General features: G+C 47.7%; 1 protein-coding gene across 6 annotated transcripts in view; it reads left to right on the plus strand.

The window, feature by feature from the left end:
- The first annotated feature begins 428 nt into the window (after positions 1-428).
- Positions 429-27831, plus strand: part of Ampd3 (adenosine monophosphate deaminase 3) — a 48527-nt gene continuing 21124 nt past the window's right edge. The window contains exons 1-2 of one of the 6 annotated variants that reach the window (XM_048361205.1): positions 429-600; positions 10035-10260. In XM_048361205.1, coding sequence (XP_048217162.1) covers positions 10040-10260 — 221 coding nt within the window. In that variant the 5' untranslated portion in view covers positions 429-600; positions 10035-10039. Of the gene's footprint in view, positions 601-935; positions 955-1232; positions 1270-5061; positions 5083-5188; positions 6038-10034; positions 10261-27831 lie in introns of those variants that run through there. The other 5 variants (XM_048361206.1, XM_048361204.1, XM_048361202.1 and 2 more) reach the window with 5 other exon arrangements.

A 27831-nucleotide genomic window follows, 5' to 3' on the forward strand; every position in this document is an offset into this window, starting at 1 on the left:
AGGAGTTCGGGTATGGACCTGTTTCCATAGGCCTAGCAATCTTTAGTGGAGATGTTCCCCAGGAATTTGGGCAGAGGATGAGGTTCAACAGTCATCAGCACTGCCTGCTAATTACAACAAGTAAAGGCTATTAAAGGGATGGGGATCCCCAGGCTGGGTCCATGAAGTGAGTTGGGGTGCTGGCACAATGAGACCCGGGGGGGGGGGTAGGGGGCTGGCTGTGAGCATCCCCCCCCCCCCCCACCTCAGCACAAGGAAAAGCCAGGCCTTGGAGCCACAACAGGCATCCAGGTGTTTGTGTGAGAGAGGTGGGTGGGTGGTGTGGTGGGGGGGGGGGGGCAGGTGCTAAATTCAGAAACCTCGTGCTCCTAACTTCGGGGAGGGAAGGCGTGGTCAGCAGGCGAATGCCCGGAATCGGTGAGCAAGCCGGGCTGTAGGGCGGGCACCCACTGGCGTTGGCAACCAGAAGGTCATTCGGGACTTTGTGGGGCGGGCACAGAAGCCAGGCGGCAGAGGGTTGGAGAAGGAGGGACAGTGACCAGATTAGTCACACACACCTGGGAGAAGACGGATGCTTGAGGGGCGGTTCAACGACAGGGAGTAAGTCACCTAGGTGTGTGTGTGGGGGGGGGGGGGTTCGAGACACCCCCCCCCCCAGAATCTTGCCTTGAGATCAATTCTAGCGGGGAGGGCGTGGAGGAGACTGGGCAGACCTGAACCCCGAAGGGGAGCGGCGTTGTCACCCAGCTGGTGGCGGCGGACGCGAGGTGGGGGATCCCGGGTGGCATCTGTCTGGGTGCTGCGTCCGGGGCCCCGCCGGGTGCGCTTCCGGCCGAGGGACCGGGCTGCCGCGGCGCTCCTGTGCTTCTCAGGTTTCCTGTTGGCGGCGGCCAGGCCCGGTGGGCGGCGGCCACACCGGCGCCCCACGGCACCCCGCTCGGCGGCGGCGCCCAGGTAGGGCAGGACGGGGGTGGCGCGCGGCTCGCCCGCTTCTTGGCTGCAGGGGCGGCCTCGCTCCTCCCCGCCTGGCCGCCCCGGGGCTCTGGAGCTGGGGCTCCGCCGGGCGCTGCCGGGCTCGGGCTTGGGGCGCCACGGGGCCTGACCACCTACCTCCCCGGCGGGCTCCAGCCCCGGCCCCGTTCCGGCCGGCTCCACCGCCCCGCAGCCCCGCTCGGCGGCGCTCGCAGTGCGCCCTGCCCAGCGCGTCACCAGCGCCCCAGCCCGGCGGCCGCCCCAGGGCCCGCGGCATGGCCCTGTCCTCCGAACCCGGTGAGTGCCAGCGAGGCTGCACTGCTGACCTTGAGCCCGCGCCCTGGGGCCCAGACGGGGAGTCCTGAGAACCCTGGGGTCGGAACCCCTTACCCCACCACCAGCATCTTCTGCCCTGTGATTCCACAGCCTCCCGCCTCCGTTTCCGGGGGAACCGGGACTCCGGCGGCCTCAGGTGAGGCAGCAGTGCAGTATTCCGGCTTCCTGGAGGCCTAGATTGAATCAGCAAGATTTTGGGGGAACTAGGCACATACTTCCTCTTAAGCACCTGGACAAGTTCCTAGGTGCTTGGGATCTGATTGCTGTGGTCGGCTGAGTCAGATGCCTACCTGGCTAGAGGCAGGGCCCTGGCCAGGATGATAGGATCAGGAATCCTTTGATGCCTTACCCATGCCTCCAGCTTTCTCTGGGCAGGGGAGGTGTACAGCCTTGCTCCAGTAGTCTGCTTTCTGCCCTTGAACTTCTTGGTAGCTGCTTTGCCAGCAGAGCTGCTAATGGCTGGTGTAGGCTGGCAGAGGCCTCTGATGTGCCTTTGAGAGTCCCAAGTGTCCCTCCTGTGTCTGTGGCTGGAAGCCTTTTGAGGACACGTAAACAAAAGAGCTGGGTGCAAACTGGCAGCACTAGGAGAGAAGGAGAGAAGTCAGAAAGGGCCTGAGTCCTGTTGGCCACTCTAGATGGAGTAACCAACATTTGGCCACCTTCAGGGAAAAGCTGACTGCAGCTGGAGTCTCCTAGGAGAAATTCCTCCCTTGGCAGGAGTACCAATACTACTAAATAGTAGTGGAGTCATGGAGCTGTACAGAAAGAGCTTCCCTCAGTGTCCACACAGCCTGGCGAGCCCCCACCTCACAGAGTGGTGACAGCATGATTGGGGTGATTGGCCTGGCTCAGAGGATGGGGACTGGGTACCGCCCTCTTCAAGAATAAAGGTCTCTATGGTTGGGTTGCTGGGAGACTGTGCCTTCTCAGCCTCATCTGTAGCCCACCATTACTCCTGAGATCTTGGGTAAGGGATGAGCAGTATTTACCTTCCTACATCAAGAAGTTCTTTGGAAGCCAGGTGCTGGTGGTTCACACCTATAATTCTAGCAGCTCTGCTGAGACCTGAGGATTGCCGTTTAGAGTCGACTCAGGCAGGAAAGTCTGTGAGACTCTTATTTCAAAAAAAAAAAAAAAACAACACAACTACTCAACAAAAGCTGGCAGTGGAGTGTTAGCCTTGGGGAAAAAGAAGCTCAGGGACAGTGCCCAGGGTCTGTGTTCAAGCCCCAGGACACACACACACACACTTCTTGGAGATTTGAAGTTTGTTTTTCTTTCCCTTATAGTTATTGGATCACTCTTCAAATGGTCTCAAAATCAGTCCCATATCTTGATAATATCATGGGCAAATCCAAATAGGCTTTGGGCTAAGCAGACCTTTTTCTCTCCTAAAGCTTTTCACTGGTCTTCCTGGCTCATCTACCAAGAATTTTAACCTAGTTCTTCCAAGTGCCTGCTGCATTTCTAAGACAAGAGACAATGGCTTTGTCTTTTCATACAGATCATGAGGAACTGACTAGGGCATAGGTTGGGTGGGCTCAGGGTTGGAGTCCTGGTTGTACACAGCCATGGAGGTTCCATTCATACAGGAGACAGCTGTTTCTTCTTCTAATCTTGGGTTCCCATTTCAACATGGCTGCCTTCTTGCATCCAAGGATAATACTAGGACCATAATGGTTCTTAATATATAATGTTGAACAAGAGAATCCAATGTCTATATGAAATGTCACATTCATTTTCCCAGTTGGACTGTCTTTATCTGATTGTAGAGATAGTGGTGTTGACATACTACTAAATAGTAGTGGAGTCATGGAGCTGTACAGAAAGAGCACATACTGCAAAGCCAGGTACTAATCTAAGCACTTAACATCTGCTAATTTGTCATGGCAACCCATGACATAGTAATGGTTGGTATTTTTATTACCCTGCTTTTTATAGAAATAGAACTGAGCTACCACAAAGCACAGTAACTTGCCAAAGGTCATGGAATAGAGTAGCAGAACAGGATTCAAATCCCAAATGTGGCATGTTCTTAATCATGCATTGCACTGACTTCTGAGATTGCCACAGGTAGATTCCTCTACTCACCCCTAGTCACTCATTCATTGTTCAACCATTTATTCAACAACTCTGTATTGAGTGCCTATCATATTCTACTCATGGCTACATAATGATAAATGACACACACAAATCTGTTGTGGAGGTGATATTTAGTCGGCAGTGACTGCCCAGCTCCTTGTGTGAGCAATGCACACCTCAGGGATAAGATGAAAAGATACTCCCATAGGTAAGCCTGTGCCTTGCTTCTGGAGGGGAATGGTTTCTTTTCTCATAAGACAGTTTGATTTTTCCTTTTCCTGTCTTGTGAGGGCACTTAGGTGATAAAAAATGGATGCATTCTGGTCTCTTAGACAGGAGATATAGGCTCGGGGCTGGTTATCATAGATTGTCCTGATATTTGTTTAACATGAAAGTAAAACATTTAGTATGGGATCGGTTCTCTTTAGGGAGACATCTGGGCCACCAGGAACAACAGCATGTTAGGTGCAAGATGAATTATGAAGTCCTGAACAGATCTTGCCCTCTTGAGAGAGTGGAGTTTGGCCAAATCACCCGTGTTCCAGAGTATGTTCCATTCCTTGGGCTCCAGCAGCATTCTTGGCCATTGTTCCCGTGTCATCTGAGCAGGGCTGCTGCCCATCTCTGTCTGCATCTGGTGGAGTCAGCCGCACTCACCAGGCCAGAAAGGCAGCTTTCTCTAGGCTGGAAAATGAAGACAAAATGGAAGGTGTTGTTCAGTACCACAGGATATTAATAGGTGTTTGTTTCCCGCCCCCCCGCCCCAGTGTTGGCAGTAGTAGATGGTGAAATAAGTGTGCTGGGTTGAACCAAGTTAAATAGCTTTCTTTACTGTAGGACTTTTCAGGTGACAAATCAGTAGAATCTCCACATAAGGGACTATGGGAAGCAGTATTTTCAGGCCTTCTGTCTTTTTAGGTTCTAGACTGCACTTTAAGACTAAGGCTATTGAGGATCTCATTCAAGGTGGAGAATAGAATCACTTGACTGCATTGGACTTAGATCCACAGGCTAGAATACTCCAACTGCTCTCCTACAATATCATTCTCTAAAACACCAGCAGAAGAAATCGTGAATCCTCCCTTCTTTCTGGCTGAACAATATTAAGGCCTGGAATAGTTTCTCTCTTATGCTGTAAGCCCGTTTAATTATTTAATGAATACATATTACCCTCTTCTAGGTTACTTGTAGCCTGCTGATCATACTGTTTGTGAAACAGCTGTGTGGACAGGTGGGCTGTAATCTCTGGGTAGCTAAAGCCCAGCTGAAGATCATGTGTCAATGGTGTAATCCTGTTCCGTGCTCATAGGAGTTAGGATGTGGGCACAGCAAGGTACAGCCTCTTGATTGGACATGAGGAGATGACTCAGGGCCAAGACAGGGCTACAACTAGCCTCTTAGTAAACAACTGACCCATCCTTTGTGGACTCTTCTCCATGGGATTTCCACAGCACCACTGAAATAGCCATTTTGCTCATGATTATTATTTCCCAGACCCACACAGTTTGTGGAAGTCATTGGAGGCTGCCTGTCTCTTCTGAGCCTTCCTATTCTCAAGGGCCCAGAGCTCGGTGCCTGGGATGTTTTTGTAATCCACTCTGCTTGGCCTCTGGATGTCATTTGGGGCAGGATGGTCGTGGAGTCCAGCTTCTGTTGCGGAGGATCTCAGACTTGAGGCTCCTGTGAGCAGCAGTAAGAAAGGGAGAGGGGGTTGGGCTAGGATGATGTCCTTCTGTGTGTGTATGGGGGAGGGGTCGGGCAGAGCTTGTCCCTCTGCCTGTGGCAAGAAGGGGAGGCGCAGGAGGGAGCTGCCCTATCTGCTGTCCTCTTCTGTCCTGAGGCCACCCCTTCCCCTTGAATCTTGTTCCTCTCCTGGGTAAGGAGGATGTGGCTCATGGGCCTTTCCTCTTTTATAGGGGGAAGGGAGGGAAAGAGGGTGTAACTGGCAACTGGACTAAGAGCTTCCTGTTCAGCCATGAGGCAGCATCAGGAGGGGTGCTTTTATGTGTGTGGGGTCTTCTGAGAGGAAGTAGAGCTGGCTGTGTCATGGACAGGTCCCATTGATGAGGAGACTTTATTGCTGTCTGGTCCCAGCTTCCACCCAGAAGCCAAGCAGATGGATTACAAAAACAACTGGCAGCCAGGTTAGGGCTTAAGTGGGGTTACACTGGAAGCAGCAGAGGTGATGGTATTGCTGGGGAGTGCTTTCAGGAGTTGGGTGTTGGAGGGTGGGGTAGCTTATCTCTGTGGCTCTCAGGACAGCCAAGTGTGTTGCTGCTGCTGCGCTGGCCAGCAGTGCTACTTTAGCCTCTTCTGCTGAGGGCTGGGAGCCAGGCCAGAGCATGGTGTTCGGGATACCACAGCCATTTTGCCTTGGATAACCAGCATCACCTGGGGCATTAGGACTCTTGGAAATTTTCCACTTGCGTATCCTAGTCATAGGAGAATTTCCAGCCCAGACTTTTCCTGCTCACGGATAGGCAAAGCAGAGACCTCCCACCCCAGCTGCAGCAGCAGGCGGGACCCAGCGAGCTGCTCTTTCACTGACTCAGCTCAGCCTCCCTGGCAGCAGGCAGCCTCTGGTTGGAACACATCGCCTGTGTGGCAATCTCAGGATCCGTCATGGAGACTCCAGCACCAGGCTCAGGTCTGTGTCATGGGTTCTGTCAGTGAGCATCTGGCAAGAGCAGGAAATAGCTTTGTTTGTGTAAGGAGGGATTTCAGTGGCACTGGACTTCCTTTCTGGAGGGGCTGTTACTGTTTGTTGAAACCGGTGGCATTTTAGAGCTTTCTGACATGGGAATACTTGTTCACACTCATCAGACCCTGTTGCCTGTAACAATGAGATAAGCTGTATGGCTAACTGACTGATGCTGGTGAATTCATAGTGAAGCCTGGAACTGTTGGCTTGGGCTGACAAATGGTTGAAAAACAGATGTAACCAGGCAGCTGGAGCTGAATTCTTCTGGGCATTTGCAGAGTGGGCTTTCCTTGGCAGGCCTGGCCTGCCAGGTGTTGGAGAGGGGAGAGCAGTTCTACAGGGCAGGGCTGGCAGATGGGAACAGTGTGTCTACGAGGGCCAGGAGACATCAGATAGACAAGACCCACAGAGGTAGCTCAGCTGCCACCTGCATTATTGGGTCCATCCTAAGGATAGTTGAAGTTTTCCTCAGTTGTTGGATATACTAGCAGTAGTTCTGCAAGTGATTCATGTGAGTTCTGTAAAGAAACTGTCCAGTGATAATACTGGTTTTTTTTGTTTTGTTTTTTGCCAGTCCTGGGCCATGAACTCAGGGCCTGAGCACTGTCCCTGGCTTCTTTTTGCTCAAGGCTAGCACTCTGCCACTTGAGTCACAGCACCACTTCTGGCCATTTTCTATATATATGTGGTGCTGGGGAATCGAACCCAGGGCTTCATGTATATAAGGCAAGCACTCTTGCCACTAGGCCATATTCCCAGCCCAATACTGGGGTTTTTAATGAACCTGGTAGACCTGGGCTAGGGGGCTGTGGCATACAGCATCTCCCCAGATTGTTTTGCCAGCAACAAGTAATCAATGTCTCTATGACCCAAAGTCTCTTACGATTTAAGCTATGTAAGTTAAAGAGGCATCCTGAAAAGTATGTTTAATTGACTTGAGCAAGCAAAGACTGCTAAGGAGACCAAGATGGAGGACTCTCATGTATGATGTAAAGGACTCTCCCACATACCTGTTTCTGAGGAGTCCCATTTCTTTGTAGGGTAGAAGCATAGGTGGTGGGTAGGGTCTCAGTGATGTCACTGTCTTTCTGTGTGGCGTAGACAGGAAAGGGCCCTAATTGTCCCAAATTGCTGAAATTAAGGAGTTTGTTTTATTCCCCTCCCCTTTTTTTCTAGTCATAGAGCTTGAACTCAGGGCCTGAGCATTGTCCCTGAGTTTCTTTTTGCTCAAGGCTAGCACTCTACCACTTGAGCCACAGTGCCACTTCTGGCTTTTTTCTGTGTATGTGGTGCTGGGGAATCAAACCCAGGGCCTCATGCATGCTAGGCAAGCACTCTACCACTAAGCCACATTCCCAGCCATTCATTTTCTGGTTTTGCAAGGTCTTACATCTGTTCATTTCCCTTTTATTCTTTCTGAATTTATTTAAAATGGCATGATGGGGTCTGGGGATATGGCCTAGTGGCAAGAGTGCCTGCCTCATATACATGAGGCCCTGGGTTCGATTCCCCAGCACCACATATACAGAAAATGGCCAGAAGTGGTGCTGTGGCTCAAGTGGCAGAGTGCTAGCCTTGAGCAAAAAGAAGCCAGGGACAGTGCTCAGGCCCAGAGTCCAAGCCCCAGGACTGGCCAAAAAAAAAAAATAAATAAATAAATAAAATAAAATAGCATGATGGCTGACTATGGATGGATGACTGCTTTGAGTGTGTACCTCTCTCACAGTCCACATACATAAGGGGATGTGTCTCCAGACCATTGTAGTGAAAGCGTGGTGTGGTTTTGCACATCTTGTTTTAGGAGATGCGGTTGTAACATCATCCCAATTGTAATACTCTGTGCTTTGCAGTTTTCTCAAGTGGGAGTGCTCTCATTTGGATAGTGAAAAGCTCTTTCTATAAAGAATGCAGGCAAACACCTCTATGGATTTTTTTTTTTCATTCAGATTCTTTTTTTTTTGTTTTTGTTGTTTTGTTTTAGTGTTCTGGAATGTGGTACCTCATGGGGTGCTTCCTGGCCTTTGCTGCCCTTTGCCAGAGCCTGTTTCAGAGATAAGACTTGAGATTTGGGAACACTGCACTTGAACTTGTAGATTTGGTGTTGGGGGATGGGGTGTAGCTTTGTTCTGCCCTGATGGTGCTTCCTGAGTCTCATTATTATTATTTTTTTTAGTTGTTCCAGCCTTTTCCTCCCATCACCTTCTTCCTGGGTCTCTGCTTTGATGGCCCCTTTGCCTCCTTTTCTGTGCCATCAGGACATTGAAATCTCCACAGCCAGCTCTGGTTTCTCTTCCTCTTTGAGAGGCCAGACTTCTGCTGCCTCGGGGGCTCCTCCTCATCAGCTCCCTCCCATCTACCTCCCCGAGGGTGAGGAAGATGCCCAGAAAAAGCATGGCCCTGGTACCCAGGGCAGAGGAAATTGGTTTCAGATTCCACAGACGGAGCTCTGACTGCCCATTATCAGCCTGTTTTCCTCCTTCCTACCTGGGTCGTCAATTAGCCCTGTCATAGAGAAGAACAGAGCAGAGAGCCCCAGGCACTGGACACCTGTGCACCTAGAATTAAGCCACTCAGAACTGACAGGGCCTCAGAGATCATTTAATAGCATAACTTTATCTCAGAGATGAGGAAATTGTGAGGCAAGGGAATGAGTGACCTAAGATGGACCAGTAGCCCTGTAATTGCTTCCTCTCTCTGCCAGACTGTAACAAGGCACTGTCTCTCCTTCAGCTTGTCTGGTCAACCAAACCATTTGACTCTTAAACCAACCTTAATGAGACGGTGGTAACAGGCTTAGTAAGGAACCCCTCTTCCAGAGCTGCTCCCAGAGGAGGCTGCTTAGAGCAAAGGTGGCAGTATTCCCTCACTGTGTAAGTATTATGTTTATGAGGGCTCTGTGAGGAAACTGTCCTGGGCCAGGAGGAACACAATGCAGTAGCGACGACGTGTTGTGACAAAGGCATGGATGTGGAGCTAGGTGCATGGTTCAGGTCTCCAAAGTGAGGCTCAGAGAGGAGAGGGACAGGGAGGAAAAAAAAAAGCTGAGAACAGCACAGACCTCTGCCAACCTGTTGCAAGTGGGGCCCTCGATGAGTTTGCTCTCTATGCCTCTATTTCCTTCTCTGGAAAATGGGCACAGTAAGAGTAAGAATTTTTGTTAACAATTGTATAGTGTGTACAGTAAGTGCTACGCCAGAGTTTGCAAAGAAAGAGACACAGAAAGAGAATGGAACAAGAAGAAAAAGGAAGGAGGGAAGAAAAGGAAGGAAGGAAGGAAGGAAGGAGGGAGGACAGATGAATACAGATGCAGAGTAGACAAAGCTTCTTTGGCAAAGTGAGTTTCCGGCTAGGTAAACAGTAACCACGTTCGAAGTCCTAGTTGCATTTGTTAGGTAATTTTGTTACGTGGTTCTTCAAGACTCAGGGGTACCTTAAAACTGTAATCACAGATTCCTTCTTTCAGCAGAAGTGTTTCCCCAGGGCTTTGCTATAATCTTGTGGGGTCTGAAGCTCGCTGCTTCCCCCGGAGCCCTGGCCTACGATCTTGGAAGGTTTTGTTCATGTTGTAGCCCTCACACCATCTCTGCAGTGGGGGAGGAAAGTTCTGAACTCTCTCCTGATCCATCTCAGTGTTGCAAGCCAAGGCAGCAGGGCTACCCTGAGCTGTATGCTTCCCAAGGGCGGGAACATGGAAACATGTGGTTGAACAGTTCATTCTCCGACTTCTGAACATTTCCTTTTTCATGAAATGTGAGTGGCCTTATGCACTTCACACCCAATTACTGGAGCTAACATTGACATTTGGCATTTGAATCCACAGCTGAGCCAAAGATAAGGGCTCCACCTTCTGTCCCCTTCCCCTCCCGCCCCGCCATCCTAGTGACTTGGAGCATCTACCTGGGACCAAAGCATGCAGTCTCACGCGTGTTTCTTTCTTTGCTAGCCGAAATGCCACGCCAATTCCCCAAGCTGAGCATCTCAGAAGTGGACGAGCAAGTCCGGCTCCTGGCGGAGAAAGTATTTGCTAAAGTGCTCAGAGAGGAGGACAGCAAAGATGCCCTGTCCCTCTTCACCGTGCCCGAGGACTGCCCCATTGGGCAGAAGGAAGCCAAGGAGCGGGAGCTGCAGAAGGAACTGGCTGAGCAGAAGTCTGTGGAAACTGCGAAAAGGTTTGTCCCTGGGACTCAGCTTTGATATGCATAGCGTGGTTGCACCCTGAGCTGGGGTGTCGCAGAGGGGCTACAGTCCCAGGACTGTTCATTTCTTACCCAAGGCCACTTCAGTCACCACTTACTGCCTGAAGGATCCTTGGTGCCTGTGTTTGGTTGAAAGAAAAAAAAAATCAAACCCCATTCTCTCCTGATGTTTTAAATTAAATAGATTATGTGCAGAAATACATATCACTTCCAAATGGCACTTCCCTTTACTTTGTGGGAATTTGAAGATTTCTTGGGGAAGCACTAACTTTACTTGTTGGCATACTTGTCTCTATGTCGTTTGCATCATTAGTTGCCATGTGCTGGGACAATGTCCTACTGTAACAATATTCAGTTTGGATGGACTATGGAACTTCCAGTGGGTAGAGACAATAATTAGGCAACTAGACAAGTTAATAAAGGAATTGTAAGCTATGATAAATACTGAATCCATTGGGGTCTACTCAGAAAAATCACATAAACAACGGAAGCCACTAGAATGTTGGAAATAGGGTTTTCACGCAAGGAATTTGTTACACAGGTCTTAGAGCTGAGAAGACGGGGTGGGGGGAGATGGGCAACAGTGGAGGGCAGCCATCATCCCTAGGCTGGTACCACAAGAGGAGGTGGTGCGGTGGAGCCTGGCGGATGGTTGCTCTGGGCAAGTTGGGAGTTTGGAGGTCTTCTCAGTAGAAACTGGAGCCCAGTGCAGAGCTGAAGGCAGAAGGTACTGTGTGTACCCGGATTTACCCTTTCTGTAACTCCAGGTCCCTCAGGGTCTGCCATTGGGAAAACCTATGCCAGCTGACACCCTATGGGAAACAGAGAAGAGGATGAAGAACAGATATGGGACAAACAGGCTCAGGACTGGCACAATGAATGCTACAAAGGAGATGAATAATGAATAATGAGGGCGGGAAGGAGGCTGGGGAGAGAATACAAGAGGGACAGAGAAGTGTGTATGGGGGTGTTCATCTCTGTTAGATTGGGCAGTGGAGGGGGCTCTCTCTGGAGATAACATTTTAGTATAGGTTGAGGGGTACAAAGGCGCAGCTGTGGGTAGAGTGGGTGGCAGCTTCACAGGATGAGGCCTCCCAGAACCTTCCAGGAGGCTGATGTGGTTAGAGGTCCATGGAAGGGAGGTGGGCCAGCTCCTGGGGATGGAAAGAGGGCAGAGGTCAGATCAGACAGACCTTCTGTTCCCTTATAAGAAGTTAGGGTCTCAGTCTAAGCGCAGAAGTTATCGTCCTTTCACCTAGGGTATGGGGCTGCGGTGGGGTCCCCACTTGCATACCGCAGACCTCAACAGTCAGCCCCATGGGACTCTCTGAGACCCACTCAGGGATCAGACCCTTCCCAAGGTCCTTGTGTTACAGGAGGGTCCTTTCCTTTTCTGGGCAGTTCAGAATTTCAGCATTTCTGTGGCTTTTCTAGGAAGAACTAAGGTGTTGACTATTGGTGTGAAAGTAGGAACAGAGGCTTCGCATCTGTGAGATCACTTCTTGCCTTCACTGGTGGGGGGAAGCTGTGAGTCTCTGAAAGAAGGGACTGTGAACCCCTGGAAGAGGCAGCTTTCAAAGCATGGGCCAATATGCATCGATACCCTATCAGACTGACTGTGCATAGTTAGGTAGAAGTGAAATTCCATGCTATGACCCCATTGAACACTTACAATGAAATAAACTGAATACCAATCTGAAGGGGTTGGGTATTAAAGAGAAGGGGGTGTAGGTTAATGGAAAGAGGAATGGTGGGTGAATACAGTAGTAAGGTTCAGTATACATATGTGAAATGGAACTAGGAAACTCAAGGATTGACTATTGGAATGGGGTAGATGGGAGGGTGGGAGAGAAAGATGAAAGGGGTAATACTGACCAGGATGTATTATATGAATAGACAGATATAATTGAAACCCCTTAGTACAACTATTTGAAGATAATAATGAGAGAGAGAGGAAAAAGAGAAAAAGAGAGAGGAGGGAGGAAAGGGGGGAGGGAGGGAAGGAGGGAAGGAGGGAAGAAGAGAAGCTGAGAGGGCTATGAGCCAATTGGTGTTAGGCAAGGTGGCCAGCCTCAGGCTCCGAGACATACTCAGGCCTGGAAAGTAAGAACTTGACTATAGAAACCCTTGTCTACACTGTGCCAGCCTGGCAGAAGGGCTGGTCTCAGGAGCATGACTGCTCTGCAGGCCTTTCTGTGTGCTCTGAATTGGGCATTTTGAGGTCCTTCATAATGAGAGGAAAAGGAGTCCTGGCATTTTTGTCACCAGGAACAGTAAGTGTCTGAGGCGAGTTTCCAGTAGAATAGCTCAGGCCTCACATCTGCAGAAAAATCAGGAAAGAACTGTGATCTTCAGACCAGAGCTTAGGTGTGGGACAACATGGAGGTTTTCTTACTCTCAGTCCGAGTACTCTGCCATCTCAGAAATTCCTCCGAAAACTTCTTTCTAGAAAAAAAAATTTGTCTCCCTTCCTGTTAGGATGTAGTAGGTATCCTGGTCTTGCCCCCATTTGACAGTAAGCTCTGTGAGGACCTCATCTGCCTTCTACTGTGTTTCCAGGCTCCAGCATGGGCCTTAGCCATGCTTCAGAGTGGTGGACATCTAGCAGGTGTCAGCCTCCCTATTGCAGCCTCATCAGGAGCCATAGAAGAAAGTGCCCTGCTACTCACTGGCATACCCTGTGACCTTAGTGTCCCCAGCTTCCTCCTCAGCTATACAGTATTAATAGTAGTTGTCTGTATGGGGCATTGTGGGAAATGAAGGGGTTAGCATAGAAGGCTTAGGACTCCTGTGGTCTGGGTACACTTACCGTATAAATGTTAGTAGTTACTTGCTGCTGGGATGGGGAGCTGGAGCAGGTACTGCCGCCATGGAGGGTTGACAGCTGGCCACTCAGCTTACATGTTCCTTCATCTGCACATTAAGTTCACTGTGGGTACCTGTAGCATTCGGATTTTGCAGTGAAGCAAGGAAGGCCCAGGGAAGTTGAATACACTTGCACCAGGACACTTAGTGAGTGACAAAGCATGTCTTCTCAATCTAGATGGCCACACCTCAATTGGGAAACTTCCTGTCTTCAGGCAGGGGTGGAGTCTTAGCTCCTTGGTCCAGTGTTATCCTTAGAGTGGTACCAGGTGTTGTTCCCAAGGAGTCTATGCAGGCTCCTGAGTGACAGGGAAGGCAGCTGGATACAACTCTGTGTCATTTGCTGTTCTTCTGAAAAGGCAGCCTGATCCCTGGGTCCCTGGTCAGATCTGCCATGAGCCCTGGATCTAGGCACACTCAAGTTTGTCTGTGAACTTCCCTGCTGGAGGAAAGGTGTCTTTCTGTGAATATGTGGTTCATATTTTCATGGATGTTGCCTTGTCCCCAGTGCTCTCTCCACATACAGCCCCTCCCTGACATTCTGATCTAAATGGTGAGGTCCCCCTTCCTCCAACGAGCCCACAGGCTCTGGAAGCAGTAGCAGGTCTGCTGACCCCTGGGATTGTGGCTTTGTGTTTCAATCTGGATGATAAGATGGAACTTCTGGTTTGGAGAAGGCCACCAGTACTGTGGATCCTGTGAATGTCCCTGGCACTCAGAGAAGGCTTATCTTTACAATACTTTTCTTTATCGCCTTTATTTACAACCCTTCTTACCCTCAAATCCAAACAAACACCCACAACTATTTTATGCTTAATGTAAAAGCACAAGCAAGAATCATGGTAGTAAAACGGCTTCTTAAAAAAAAAAGTGGATTATGAGCAAGAAAGGAGATCTCCTAGCACTTGGTGGAAACTTGTGGTACAGGATTGTCCCCCGTAGGGCCAGGCTCCTTGCCAAGACAGCCTGTGGGGCTGAGCACTGACCCCAGGGCCAGTCAGAAAAGCCCTCATTGAACAGGTCAGGTCCAGATGGAAAGAAGATAAAGTGGCGAGCTGTTGGTGCAGGCAAAGTTAGGAGCAAGGAGAGAACTGGAAAGCCTGGTGGCGCCCAGAGGCTCTTTCATTTCTTTTGAGTCTTGGCTGTGTCACAGAGCAAGGTTCATCTGCCTTCCACATGCACACATGCAAAATTAACCAAAACTGAGCACAACACGAAACATTTCCAAGCAACCAAAATGCTAGAGTTCCTTCCTGTCTCCTGTGCCTTTCCCCTCCTCTTCTTCCTTTTCTTCTTTTACAACTTGGTTGAAATCATTCATATGCCAGATAATCTTTTTTGTTTGTCAGTCAGGGGGCTTGAACTCAGGGCTTGGGCTCTGTCTCTGGGCTCTTTTGCTCAAGGCTAGTGCTCTATCACTTTGAGCCACAGTGTACCACTCCCAGATTTTCTTTTCTTTTTTTAAATTTATTAATTAAATTTTGTTGACAAGGTGTTGTGCAAAAGGGGTACAGTTACATAATAGGGCAGTGTGTACATTTCTTGTGATATCTTACACCCTGTTTTTCTTTCCCTTCCCTAGATCAGGTAGGCATATATACAATACACAGTGTACCAAAAACATATACAGTAGCCACGTGGCCTACGCCAAAGTAAATTCACCTAGAACTTTAAATATAACGTCAACAATAGAGTTTGCTTATCCTTGTCTTATATGATCATACATACATAGCTTTTGAGCTATTGTGATCCACTGAGAGGTCTATTTTAGACCTTTTTATGTTGAGTAGTTGTTTGATTTTTAGATACATAATGTAAGGTCGCTGACCCAATCCTATGGAAATACCATTTGACAAGCAGTTTTTGGTTTCGCAGACCTGGTCTCTACTGTCTCCCCCCACCTCCCTTAACAGTCATATATCAAGGAGATCATGCCCCTTTGTTTTCTGTGTTCTAGGCTTGTCTTGCTCAACATTATTTGTTCAAGTTCTGACCATTTCCCTGCGAATAACAATATTTCATAATTTCTAATCGCTATGTAGTATTCCATTGTGTATAGGTACCACATTTTTTGGATCCATTCATCTGTAGAGTGGCATCTGGGTTGTTTTCATTTTTTGGCTATTGTGAATTGTGCAGCAATAAACATGGAAGTGCAGATGTCTTTTTGGTATCCTGAGACCTGTTGTTCAGGATAGATGCCTAGGAGTTGTATGGCTGGGTTATAGGGTAGGTCTGTGTTGAGCTTTTTGAGGAACCTCCATACTGTTCTCCAAAGTGGTTGTACTAATTTGCACTCCCATCAACAGTGGAGAAGTGTTCCTCTTTCCCCGCACCCCCTCCAGCATTTGTTGTTGCCTGAGTTCAGAGTATAGGCCATTCTAACTGGAGTGAGGTGGTATCTCAGAGTTGTTTTTATTTGCATTTCCTTTACTGCCAGGGATGTTGAACATTTCCTCATATGTTTCTTTGCCATTTTTATCTTTTCTCTTGTGAAGTCTCTCTTTAGCTCCTTTGCCCATTTCCTAATTGGCTTACTGGGCTTGGAGGGACTTAGTTTTTTGAGTTCTCTGTAGATGACAGATATTAGGCCTTTTGTCTGTGGCTGTGCTGGTAAAGATCCTTTCCCATATGATTGGCTGTCTTTCTAGTTTGGTGGCTATGTCTTAGCTGTGCAGAAACTTTTTATTTTGTAGTAGTCCCATTTGTCGAGACTCTCCCCTATCTGTTGTGCCCCTGGGACTCTATTCAGGAAGTTCCTTCCTGTGCCTATAAGTTCTAGCATCTTTCCTACTCTGTCTTTCAGTAGTTTCAAAGATTCAGATCTGATGTTGAGGTCCTTGATCCATTCTGAGTTGATCTTGGTGCATGGTGATAGGCTAGGGTCTACTTTGAGTTTTCTACATATGGCTGACCAGTTTTCCCAGCACCAGTAGTTGAAGAGGCTATGTTTTTTCCATTGTATGTCTTTAGCTCCTTTGTCGAATATCAGCTAACTGTAAGAGTGCGGCTTTATTTCTGGGTCTTCTATTCTATTCCATTGGTCTTCAGGTCTGTTTTTATAGCAATACTAGGCTGTTTTTGTTATGATGGCTCTATAGTAGAGCTTGAAGTCTGGTATTGTGATACCTCCTGCACTGCTTTTTTTGCCTAGAATTGCTTTGGCTGTTCTAGGGTTTTTTGCTGTTCCGTATGAATTTATGGATTGCTTTATCTATTTCAGTGAAGAATGTAGCTGGGATCTTGATGGGGATTGCATTGAATTTGTATAACAATTTGGGCAATATGGCCATTTTCACTATATTGATTCTGCTTACCCATGAGCATGGGAGGTCTTTCCATCTCCTTGTGTCCTCTTTGATTTCCCTTTTTAGATTTTTATAGTTCCATTAAATAGGTCATTCACATCTTTAGTTAGGTTGATCCCTAGGTAATTTACTCTTTTAACTATTGTAAATGGTATTATTTCCATAATGTCCTTTTCTGCTTGTACATTGCTGGTGTACAGAAAAGCTGCTGACTTTTGTGGATTGATTTTGTATCCTGCTACTTTGCCAAATTGGTTTATTAGGTGTAGGAGTTTGGGTACTGAGTTTTTTGGGTCCTTCAGATATAAGATCATGTCATCTGCGAATAGGGATAACTTGATTTCTTCCTTGCCGATGTGGATCCCTTTGATGCCCTCCTCTTGCCTTATTGCTATGGCTAGGGATTCCAGCACTATGTTGAAAAAAAGTGGGGAGAATGGGCATCCTTGTCTTGTTCCTGAGTTTAGGGGGAATGGTTTTAGTTTCTCCCCATTTAATACGATATTAGCAGTTGGTCTGTTGAATATGGCTTTTATTGTTTTAAGGAATGTTTCATCTATTCTTGTTCTCTCTAGAGCTTTTAACAAGTATGGATGTTGTATTTTTGTCAAAGGCTTTTTGGGCATCGACTGAGATAACAATGTGATTCTTGGTTTTATCTCTGTTTATGTGGTGAATTACATTAATCAATTTACGGATGTTGAATCATCCTTGTGTCTGTGGGATGAAGCCTACTTGATCATGATGTATAATTTTCTTGATCAGTTTCTGGATCCTGTTAGCTAATATTTTATTGAGGAGCTTTGCGTCTGTGTTCAGTAGTGATATTGGTCTGTAGTTCTCTTTTTTTGTTGGGTCTTTGCCTGGTTTGGGGATGAGTATAATATTAGCTTCATAGAATGAGTTTGGGATTTCTCCCTCTGTTTCTATTTCGCGGAAGAGTTTGAGGAGTATTGGTATTAGCTCCTCACTAAAGGTTTTATAGAATTCATTGGTTAATCCATCCGGGCCTGGGCTTTTCTTTGTTGGGAAGCTCTTGATTACTCCCTGTATCTTGCTGTAAGTTATTGGTTTATTTAATTGATTTATTTCTTCTTGATTCAGTTTGGGCAGTTTATACTTCTCTAAGAATTGATCCATTTCTGTAAAATTATTGTTCTTTAGTGAGTAGAGGTTCTGGAAATAGTTCCTTATGATTGTTTGAATATCGTGTGTATTTGTTGTACTTTTTCTGGTGGAGTCCCTGATCTTACAGATATGAGTCTCTTCTTTTTTTTGTAAGTCTTGCAAGGGGTCTGTCAATTTTATTTATTTTCTCAAAGAACCAGCTTTTAGTTTTATTTATTTGTTGAATGGTCTTTCTATTTTCAATCAGATTTATCTCTTCTTTAATCTTTGTGATCTCTCTCCTCCTAGTCATTTTAGATTAGATTATTTTTTTGTTTCTCCAGATGTTTTAGTTTCATCGTGAGGTTATTCACCTGCTCTGCTTCCATTCTTTTAATGTGAGTGCTGAGGGCAATGATCTTGCCCCTCAGTATTGCCTTAGCTGTATCCCATAGGTTTCTTTGTGATGTATTTTCATTGTCGTTATGGCTTATGAATTTGTTAATTTCATCCTTAATTTGCTCTGTGACCCAAGTGTTAGATAACAGTGAGGGGTTTATCCTCCAAGTATTTGTATAGCCTCTGTGGTATCCTTTGTTATTGAGGGTTACCTTGATTCCACTGTGATCAGATATAATACATGGGATGATGTCAATACTCTTGTATTTGCTGAGGTTCTTTGTGTGGGCTATGACATGATCTATTTTGGCGTATGTTCCATGGGCTGCTGAGAAGAATGTGTATTGGGTCTCTGTAGGGTGAAAGACTCTGTACAGATCTGTCAGATCCATTTGGGATATGGTGTTAGTTAGGTCTTCGGCTCCCTTGCTAATCCTCTGTGTGTTGGATCTGTCTCTTGGAGAAAGTGGAATATTAAAGTCTCCCACTATGATTGTGTTTGGGTCTATCTTGTTCTGTAGTTCTGTGAGAATTTGTTTGACATATTTAGGGCCTCTTTTGTTTGGTGAGTATAAATTTATCACCGTGATGTCTTGATTCTGGATTTTTCCTTGTATTAAAATGTAGTGCCCTTCTTTGTCTTTTTGAGTTGATTTTAATGAGAAGTCCAGCTTGTCTGAAATCAGGATGGTTACCCCTGCCATTTTGGTAGGTGCGTTTGCTTGGTAGATCATGCTCCATCCTTTCATTCGGAGCCTGTTTTTGTCCCTTGCTGTAAGATGGGTCTCTTGAAGACAACAGATAGCAACTTTTTGTTTGCGGATCCACTCTGTCAGTCTGCTCCTCTTTATTGAAGAGTTTATACCATTTATATTCAAAGAGATCATGGATATGTGTGTGTTTTTTCCCTTCCATTTTCCTGTTAGGCCGTTTTTTCCTCTCCCTTTTTTCTTGTCTTTAGTGTGCTGCTCTTCCTGTTGGGCTCTGGCTAATGTAGTTTCTTTCTGTTTCTATCTGGGGGTCCTGTACATTTTCTGTTGGGTGGGGTTCCCCTCTTAGAATTCACTGTAAGGCTGTTTTTTTTTTTTTATTCACATAATTCTATAGATCCTCTTTGCTATGGAAAGATCTGGTTTTTCCCTCGAAGGTGAATTCTAATTTTGCTGGATATCTAATTCTGGGTTGGCAGTTGTTGGCCTGGAGGACTTGGATTGTGTTCTTCCAGGCTCTTCATGCGTTATAGGTTTGTGTGGAGAGGTCTGCCATGATTCTGATCTTTTTTCCATTGTAATATAGCTCTTTCTTCATTTTTGCTGCGTTCAAAATTTGCTCTTTATTCTTGAGATCTGAGATCTTGATAATTATGTGCCTAGGCGAGGATTTTCTAGGGTCTGGTCTGCCAGGAGTCCTATAGGCTTCTATTATTTGGGTGAGGTCCCTTGTGAGATTGGGGAAGTTTTCTGCAACAATTCTATTGTAAATGTGTTGTATCCCTCTGCTCTAGTACTCCTCTTCATCTATTCCAATTATATGCAGATTATATCTCTTCTCCTTGTCCACTATCTCCTGGATTAATCTGCCCTGGAGTTTGACAGTTTCTTGGAGTGTGGTAATCTTCTGGTCCTTATCAGCTGCATCATCATCCAAAAGAGAAATTTAGGATTCGATATGATCAATTCTTTGTGATGTGGCTTCAAGTGTGGTGTTCATCGAGGCCAGTGAGCTGTGTATGGTTGTCAGATCAGCTCTCATTGTGGTGATTTCTTCTTTTAATGAGTTGTGTTTTGAATCTATTTTTTCTTGCATTTCGTTTCTCAGGATGTTAAGGTCTTCTTTAATAGAGGAGTAGACTGTATCCATTTTTGCTTCCATTTCTTTCTTGATTTCCTGAAGGTCCTTCGAGACTTCCATTCTAAACTCCTGTAACTGTTTTCTGAATTTGGTCCTGAGGCTTTCGATCATTTCTTCTATCTTATTCTCATTTGTTTTTTTATTCTCCATCTCCTCCTCGGTCGTATTACTTTTTGGAGTTGGCGAGTTGGCTTGACCTTTCATGAAATTTGTAATATTTCTTTGTGATGTACACATCTGGAGATCTGCACCTGTAGGTGGCGACCTTGGCTTGGTTTTGTGCTGGTTCCCTCCTGTCTGTCAGTGGGGACTTGTTTGTGTCTTAGCTCTGGGTTTGAGTTTGGCTGTTGAACCTTACTGCCCAATGGGTGAGCATGACCGTCTTGGTTGTTGCTGAGGCGGTCACCTTCACTGCACTTGGGGATGGATAGGTTCTGTGTCTTTCTCTCCAGGACTGTGCTCTGCCACCCTGTTGTGCTGACCCTTGTGTGCTCCTGTTGGGGGTTCGCGGGTCGCTGATTCAGCGTAGCATGGAGACTTTTCTCTTTGATTCTTTTCCTGCTAGTTGCTGCGGGTCAAGAGAGCTCACTTCTCAGATTGAGAATTGCCGCTGAGGGGCAGCTTGCCCACCTGTGCGGAGTGTTCCTGTCAGAGCAGGTGTTGCTGTCTAGGGGTGGCCTGCCCACCAGTGTGGAGTGCACCTGTCAGAGCAGGTGTTGCTGCTGGGGGGCCCTGCCCACCTGTGTGGAGTGTGCCTATCAGAGCAGTTGTTGCTGCTGAGGGGGCAGCTTGCCCACTTGTGTGCTCCCGCAGGGGGTTAGGCTGGAGCTTCTCCTGCTGGAGGGCTAGCACACTGACCCACATTGGTCCTCTGGGGGGGCACGTGTGTATGCGCTCTTGTGCTTCTTTTGGGGGTGTGCTGCCCCAGGTTGTTGGAGGGTGCTTGTGCCCTCTCGTGAATCTACTGTGGGGGACGGTATGTGTGGACCCCAGAAGGTTCAAGTGTCTGGGCGCGGGTTGGTGCCCACAGACTCTCTGTGCCTCCGCTGTGAGGGGGGGCGTGTGTTCGGGTCCAGGTGTCCCTGCTGGGCTAGTATTGCACACCAGCAAGCCTGTGACTGTTGTTCAAAAAGTCCACGTGGACCAGGGCGCCTCAGGTGGCGTTCAAATGCTGACCAGTCCCCGGGTCCCTACGGGGGGGGGGGGCGCTGGTGTGGACAGATTCAGGCTCCCCAGCTGGGGCTTTGAGGGATACTGGCTTAAGGTGTTTGTTGGGCACTTTGTTGGGCGCTGCTCTGCCTCTGCTAGTTCCTGTGTCCTCCCAGAGGCTGTCGGGTCCTAGAGCTGCCAGATATGGGGCTCCTTTGTTCCCTTGGGGTAGGGAGGGGGAGGGAGCTCTAGCTTCTTTTTCTCCTTGTGATGAGCTCTACATGAGGTTTTGGGTCTCTGCTAGAGCTGATCTCCCATTTGGGGAGGGGGCAATGGGGAACTTACTGGTCCTGGATTGTGTGTGTGTCCCGCGCTGCTGTGGGCTTTTCGGGGCTGGGGTGTTGGGGTGTGGCAATAGATCGTTTGGCAGTGGTGGTTCGGGCTCTCCCTGTCTGCGCTGCCCGGTTCCCCTGCTGTTGTTGTCTGGTCCTGGCCGTTGTCTCCATCCCATCTGCGAGCAGTCTGGGGCCCGTGGAGCTCCTGCTGTCTGGACTCTGCACTTGTGGCGTGACTTTTTGGCTGTTGCTTCTCTGGTCGCTGATGGTCGGCGGTCTCGTTTACCGGCGCCGAGTCCGCTTTCCCAGCCTGGCCTTGTTTGGGTGTGTGTGTGTGTGTGGGGGAAACCCGGAGATTTTCCGGCTCCGTGCAGGTTCATTTCCTGTGTTTCTCTGTTTGTTCTGGTTGTTGGGTTTGCTGGTCTCTTGATGGGGCGTTGGGTGTTGGAGTTCCCAGCTCACTATTCGGTTGGAGCAAGTTGGGGTGCCTCCCTATTGTGACAGCGCCATCTTCCCTCTCCCCTGGTTTTTCTGATGGTTAATTGTTTTTGTTTTGTTTTGTTTTGTTTTGTTTTGCCAGTCCTGGGGCATGGACTCAGGGCCTGAGCACCGTCCCTGGCTTGTTTTTGCTCAAGGCTAGCACTCTACCACTTGAGCCACAGCACCACTTCTGGCTGTTTTCTATGTATGTGGTGCTGAGGAATCTAGCCCAGGGCTTCATGTATACAAGACGAGCACTCTTGCCACTATGCCATATTCCCATCCTCTCTGATGGTTAATTGGAGATAAGAGTCTCACAGACTTTGCTGCCACAGCTGGTTTTAAACCACGAGTGGCTAGGAGTACAGGCATAAACCATCAGTGGCAGCTATCGTCCAGCCATGTAAAGTGTACAATTAAGCGAGGATTGGCAACCATCACTATAATTGATTCTAGAACATTTTATCATTTTAAAATTTTATTTATTTATGTTTTAATGGTACTGGGGTTGAATTCATCCTCTTCCTTGCTAGGCAGATGCTTTACCTGGCAAAGGCCCACTCCACTGGTCCCTTTATGAGTTAGTTATTTCAAGATAGGTCTTGTTTTATGTCCAGGCTGGCCTGGACTTTAGTCCTCCTATTTGTGCTTCACTTTGCCAATGGGATGACAGATGTACACCATGATATGCAGCCATTCATTAATTGAGATGGAGTCTCACAACCTTTTTATACCTGAGCTAGCCTCAAATGGATTCTGCCTCTAAAATAGCTAGGACTGCAGGGTTGTGCCCAGCTTTAAAATTATGTATCTATCTATCTATCTGGAGACAAGGCCTCAGTATATAACACAGACTGGCCCATTTACTCATAATCCTCCTGCCTCAGTATTCCCAGTGTTGGGAAGTGTTGACATGTACCACTGTGTCCAACCTTAGCCTTCTCCAAAGGAAATTCTGTTTCCTTTAACTGTCACTCCTCAATTCTCTCATCCTACCTTCTCTTTTCTTACTTTAAGCAGAGTTTGAACAAGCTTATCTGCTCTCATGTTTACTCCTGTCAGAGATTTACAGAAGCAAATGAAGGGGCTGGGAATATGGCCTAATGGTAAAGTGCTCGCCTCATATACATGAAGCCCTGGGTTCAATTCCTTAGCACCGCATATATAGAAAAAAGCCAGAAGTGGCTCTGTGGCTCAAGAGGTAAAGTGCTAGCTTTGAGCAAAAAGAAGCCAAGGACAGTGCTCAGGCCCTGAGTCCACGCCCCAGGACTGGCAACAAAAACAAAACAAGTAAACAGAAGCAAATGAAAAGCAAGGAAAAGGATTTCTGTATGCAGGGTCCCAGAAATAAATTGTGCTGATTATAGTGACAAGTTCAGAATGGGCTTAGTCAAGCCACTTAGCTGCCTAAGCCTGTTTCCTAATCTGTAAAATGAGCGTAATGAAAGGACCTGGCTTGTGAGAACTGAATGAGCAAACACATGAGAAATGCTCCGAGGAGCTTGGAACATAGTTGGAGCTTTTGTTTTTTGTTATTGTTACTGTTTAACAGTCAACAGTGAGGGTGGAAACAGAGTAATGAAAAACAGACACAAGAACCCAGAGCATAGTAGTCTAGGGACAAAATGCCCCCGGAGTGACTGGATAGTGTAGGGGTGACCTTGAGCCATGGAGACACTTCAAACTATGTTCAGCTTGCTCCACTTACGCATTGCGCTTAAAAAAATGCCACATCAACATTATTTTAAGCTAGGATATAAAGAGAACAGACTTTGTTATCTGAAAAATTGGGCTGTCCAGAACAGCTACTTCCCAGAGAATGTTTGGAGTAAAACAGGTATTTGTTGGGAGTTGAACATAACACAGCTGTAGTGTTACTAAGTCATTTCATTATTATTACTAAGGGAGAAGAGGGTGGGGTTGTGGTCCTTTTCACTTGATGGGCTTCAAGGTGTGCCAATTAAAGCTACACCCTACTGGTCAAGTTACTGGTCACCTGATTTTGCCTGCAGACTAAGGGTCTCTGTGTCCCTCCAAGCCCCCTACTGTTAGATTCCTCTTCTGCAGTGTTCAGTATGCATCCTGGCCAGCCATTTGTATTTCCTTTCCTGAAAGGCTGAACCCTCTGTCCAGAGTCACACGGCAGGTGCCAGTTCCTTGTGAATCCCACAATGACCTTAGAAGCAACAGCAGTGGATGGGCCTTGCAAGTGGCATTCAGTTGTATGTTAACAATCCCTCTACTGGCTGCTGCTCCCTCCTTGTAGCCTTTCCTGTGCTGCTTCTCAGCTGGAGGTAGAGGGGCTGCCAGAATGACTATGACTATTCTTCAGCTTCCCCCACTCCCCCCCCCCCCTCCGGGCTGGGAGCAGGGGTCCAAACAGGATATTTCCTGTTCTGAAATTTCCCCTCCTTCTCCCCTTGTGGCTTCACTGTTTCTACCACCTCTAGTCTGGATTAGGTGTCCCTCTGGCATCCCAAAATATCCTGGTGTATCATTCCACAGACCACATTGTATGTTGATGGTCTGTATGGGTCTTGGTCTTCCATCACAGCAAGGGCCTGAGTCACAGGTTAAGTTTGAGCTACTTGTTCTCCTAGGGCCTGGTCCCTAGGGTGGGGGTCCACAGATGACACCCCCTCCTTGCTCACACTTCTGAGAGCTTGGTGAAGGTTCCTGCTAGTGTCTCTCCCTGCCTGGCTATCCCTGGACAAAAGATGGATGCTGTTCTCTAGGAAGAGAGCAAGGAGGACTCCCTGAGTTTCTTTAGCAGAAGAATTGGATGTTATAGGAAGGCTTTGGGGGTGGGAGTGGGCAGAGCAGGCAGAGATAACTGCACCAATGACAGGAGATATGATGCCCTAATAACTGTCATTATTGTCTTGCCTTAAAGGCCTGCTCAGCAAACAGGAAGGTCCCAGTGGCCCTGGAGGGCCAGCTATCTGGGGGATGACTAGAGGCTGCTGTCAGGTCCACCTCAAGCTTAGCCTGGAGCTGTTCTCCTGGCAGCCCACACCCTGACAGCTCCTTGGCATCAGTGAAATTCTGCCAGGTGGCTGGAGGAAGAAGGAGGTAGGCTGTCCAGCTGTTGCAGGGTAAACTGGCTTTCCCTGGTGCCTCAGGGGCTAGCACAAGGTCCAACAGGTGGGATAAGGCATAGACAGATAACTCTGGGCCCATCATGAAGGAATGCTTTCTAAAGTTTGTGTGTTTATAAGGTCAGCCCATCCGAGTCACGGCACCATATATGTAAGGTTTTAAAGTAGGTAGCCAATGGAAGAGAACACTACATAGTATTCAAGCAGGAGAGAAACGTTTATTCCTGAACTGGTAGCTTGTGGCGGAGATGACACATGGCCGACCCACAGCCTGCCCATGCCTTATCTAGGGCAGGGGCAGGGAGGTATGGCCAGGTGAGGGGAGGTATGGCCAGGTGAGGGGAGGTGGCTGCCTCCAGACATGCCAGTTACCTAGGTAACACAGGTAGTAGGTAGAGACTTCAGACAGGTGGAGGGGGCCATCTGCATGGAGCCCTTCCAGGGGTGGACCTTACAATGCCATGTTTAACTTTGGCCTAGTGCTGAGTAGGTGCTTTGTCATCTACTGAATAAGGATGTAAGTGCTGATGTCTTGTTTGGAAATGTGAGTTCTGTGACTAGACATATCCAAGCGAAGCCTGCTAGAATGTAGGGAGAAGGCTGGGGTACAGCCTTTTCCATGTAGGAGACCTCATAGTTCTATAATTCAGAAGAGCTTACAGCAACTTCTTTAAACACTAAAAATTATTATTTGTTTCAATTCAACATGTCAGATTATGAATGCAATACATTTTGATCACCCCTTCCCCATAGTTCTCCTTCATCTCTTTAAACCCTTCCATCCCCTCAAGTTTATGGGAACTTTTTTTTTTTTTTTTTGGTCAGTTGTAGGGCTTGGACTCAGGGCTTGGGCGCTGTCCCAGAGCTCATTTGCTCAAAGCTAGCACTCTACCACTTGGAGCTGCAGCTCTGATTTTGGTTTTCTGGTGGTTAATTGGAGAGAAGTGTCTCATAAACTTTCCTGCCTGGGCTGGCTTTGAACCTCAGTCCTCAGATCCCAGTTTCCTGAGTAGCTAGGATTACAGGTATATGAGCCACCAACACCCAGCCTTATGGTAACTTTTTATATGGCTTTTTAAAAATTTTTTGTGACATGAGGGAGGGGAAGAGGGACACATGTGGGTACATACTTCCACTTAGCTGCCTTTCTCTACCTCTGTCATATCGAGTAGACACTAGACACAAGCCCTACTTTCAGAATGCATCTGTCCGCAGTGAGCTGTCACTCAACTATACTGTGGAGGAGTGACCCGGACACCTCAAGAGAGGAAGATCTATGGGTAGGCCTGATCTATTACACAGGCCCTTCAACATAGACAACAGAGAGGAGGCAACCGAGATTGGGGGCCTCAGAACAACACAGCACTCCTTGTTTAGGAGATGGAGTGCTTGCAAGGATGACAGCACCACCAGTAGAAGCTATGGTAACTGCTGACTAACAGCTGGCAGGGAGTTGGGTACCCCAATCTTTCAGCCACATGAGACTGAGTTTTTCCAACAACCCAGAAGAAATCTTGGTTGCGGATTTTCCCCCAGTTTCCAGACCAGAGCTCAGTGAGGCCAACACCTTCACCTTAGCTTTTGTTGCCCTAAACACAGAGGCAGCAGCACCCACCAGGTTTCTCACCTCTGAAGTGTTAACTAGTAAGTGGTCGTTGTTTAAAGCCACCATGTTAGTAGCAATTTGATGCAGCAACAGATAGCTTTTCCTACTTTTTGAGATGCAGGTTCTGTTTGGTGCTTCCAGTCCCTGCCGGAAGTGACTGGCCCTGAGACGGTAGTGTGGGGTTGTTTACCATGTCCCAGGGCCTGGAACTCTAAGCTCCTAGCCTGAGGGCATTTGTACGTGATAATCTGGAGCTAGACCTGGAAACCAAGGCTGGAGTCAAGAGGGATGTGTGTAAGGAGAGTTCTCTGAGCTGCAGCTGGGGAACTGGCTTCCTCAGTGTGCTAGTTGAGTGGCATATAGGCAGCCTTCTAGCTTTTGCCTGTGGGTATGTGTTTTTTATAACCTTACCTGTTGTGCAATCTGAAAAGTCACTTGTTGCTTGGCCTTAGTAGGAGTAGAATCCAGGCATCATGGGGTGAAGTTGGCATAGAGATAAAAACAGTGCCTGACAGGTATGACAGTGACGGAAACCTTGAGTCCCACGGGACCAAGCTGAGCCTGTCGGAGGATACAAGGAAGCCCAAATCAATGGCTCCTCTTTCGATGTGATGGGCTAAGAGGTGCCAACAGAAGTTCAGGATGTGGGGTAGATTTGCTGCTAAGGAAGGGGTGATTGGCTGGGACGTGTTGGCATCTTTCTTGGGTCAGAATACAGACTGAGCTCCAGTTGATAGATGGCAGGCCAGGGAAAGCCTGGGCTGGGGACTCCTGGCTGTTTCCTGAAGCAGCCTCTTGTGCAAGGCTGGGACAAAGATAAACTCCTCAGGAGAGGCCATATCCATCTTGTAGATGTAAGCAGTCTTGTCCCCAAAAGATGGTAACATATGTCCTTGCCTTAGGCAGGTAAGAACCAGAGGGCCATAGCAAGAGAAGAGAACAGGAGAGCTGAGCTGTGGCTTCTAAGGCAGTGAGGAGAGCTGGGCAGGGGTGACAGGAAGCCACACACTTCTGAATGAACATGAGGCCTGAGGTCTGTTTGAGGATGGGTGGATTGTTCTTCATCCTGTGTTACCAGGGCCTGGAAAATGGCTATGGGGTTCAGTGGTCTCTGGTGGCTTATGGCTGTCTTTGAGTCCTTTTCTAGAGGCTGGCATTGGTCAAATTAATACCCAGAAGGCTATTGACCCCAATGGCACAAGGTAGGGCGAGAAGCCAGCCAGGTTCTGGCACTGGACTTGGACATAAGGAGGCAGGGTTCCCCTGGAGGCAGAAAGAGACAGGAGGAAGGGCTGTGGATGGCCTTTCCCCAGGACTGAGGAATTTCCTTCCTGAGGACTCCAGGA

The sequence above is a fragment of the Perognathus longimembris genome, chromosome 13, assembly GCF_023159225.1.
Source record: "Perognathus longimembris pacificus isolate PPM17 chromosome 13, ASM2315922v1, whole genome shotgun sequence".
In the NCBI taxonomy this organism is placed as follows: Eukaryota; Metazoa; Chordata; class Mammalia; order Rodentia; family Heteromyidae; genus Perognathus; species Perognathus longimembris.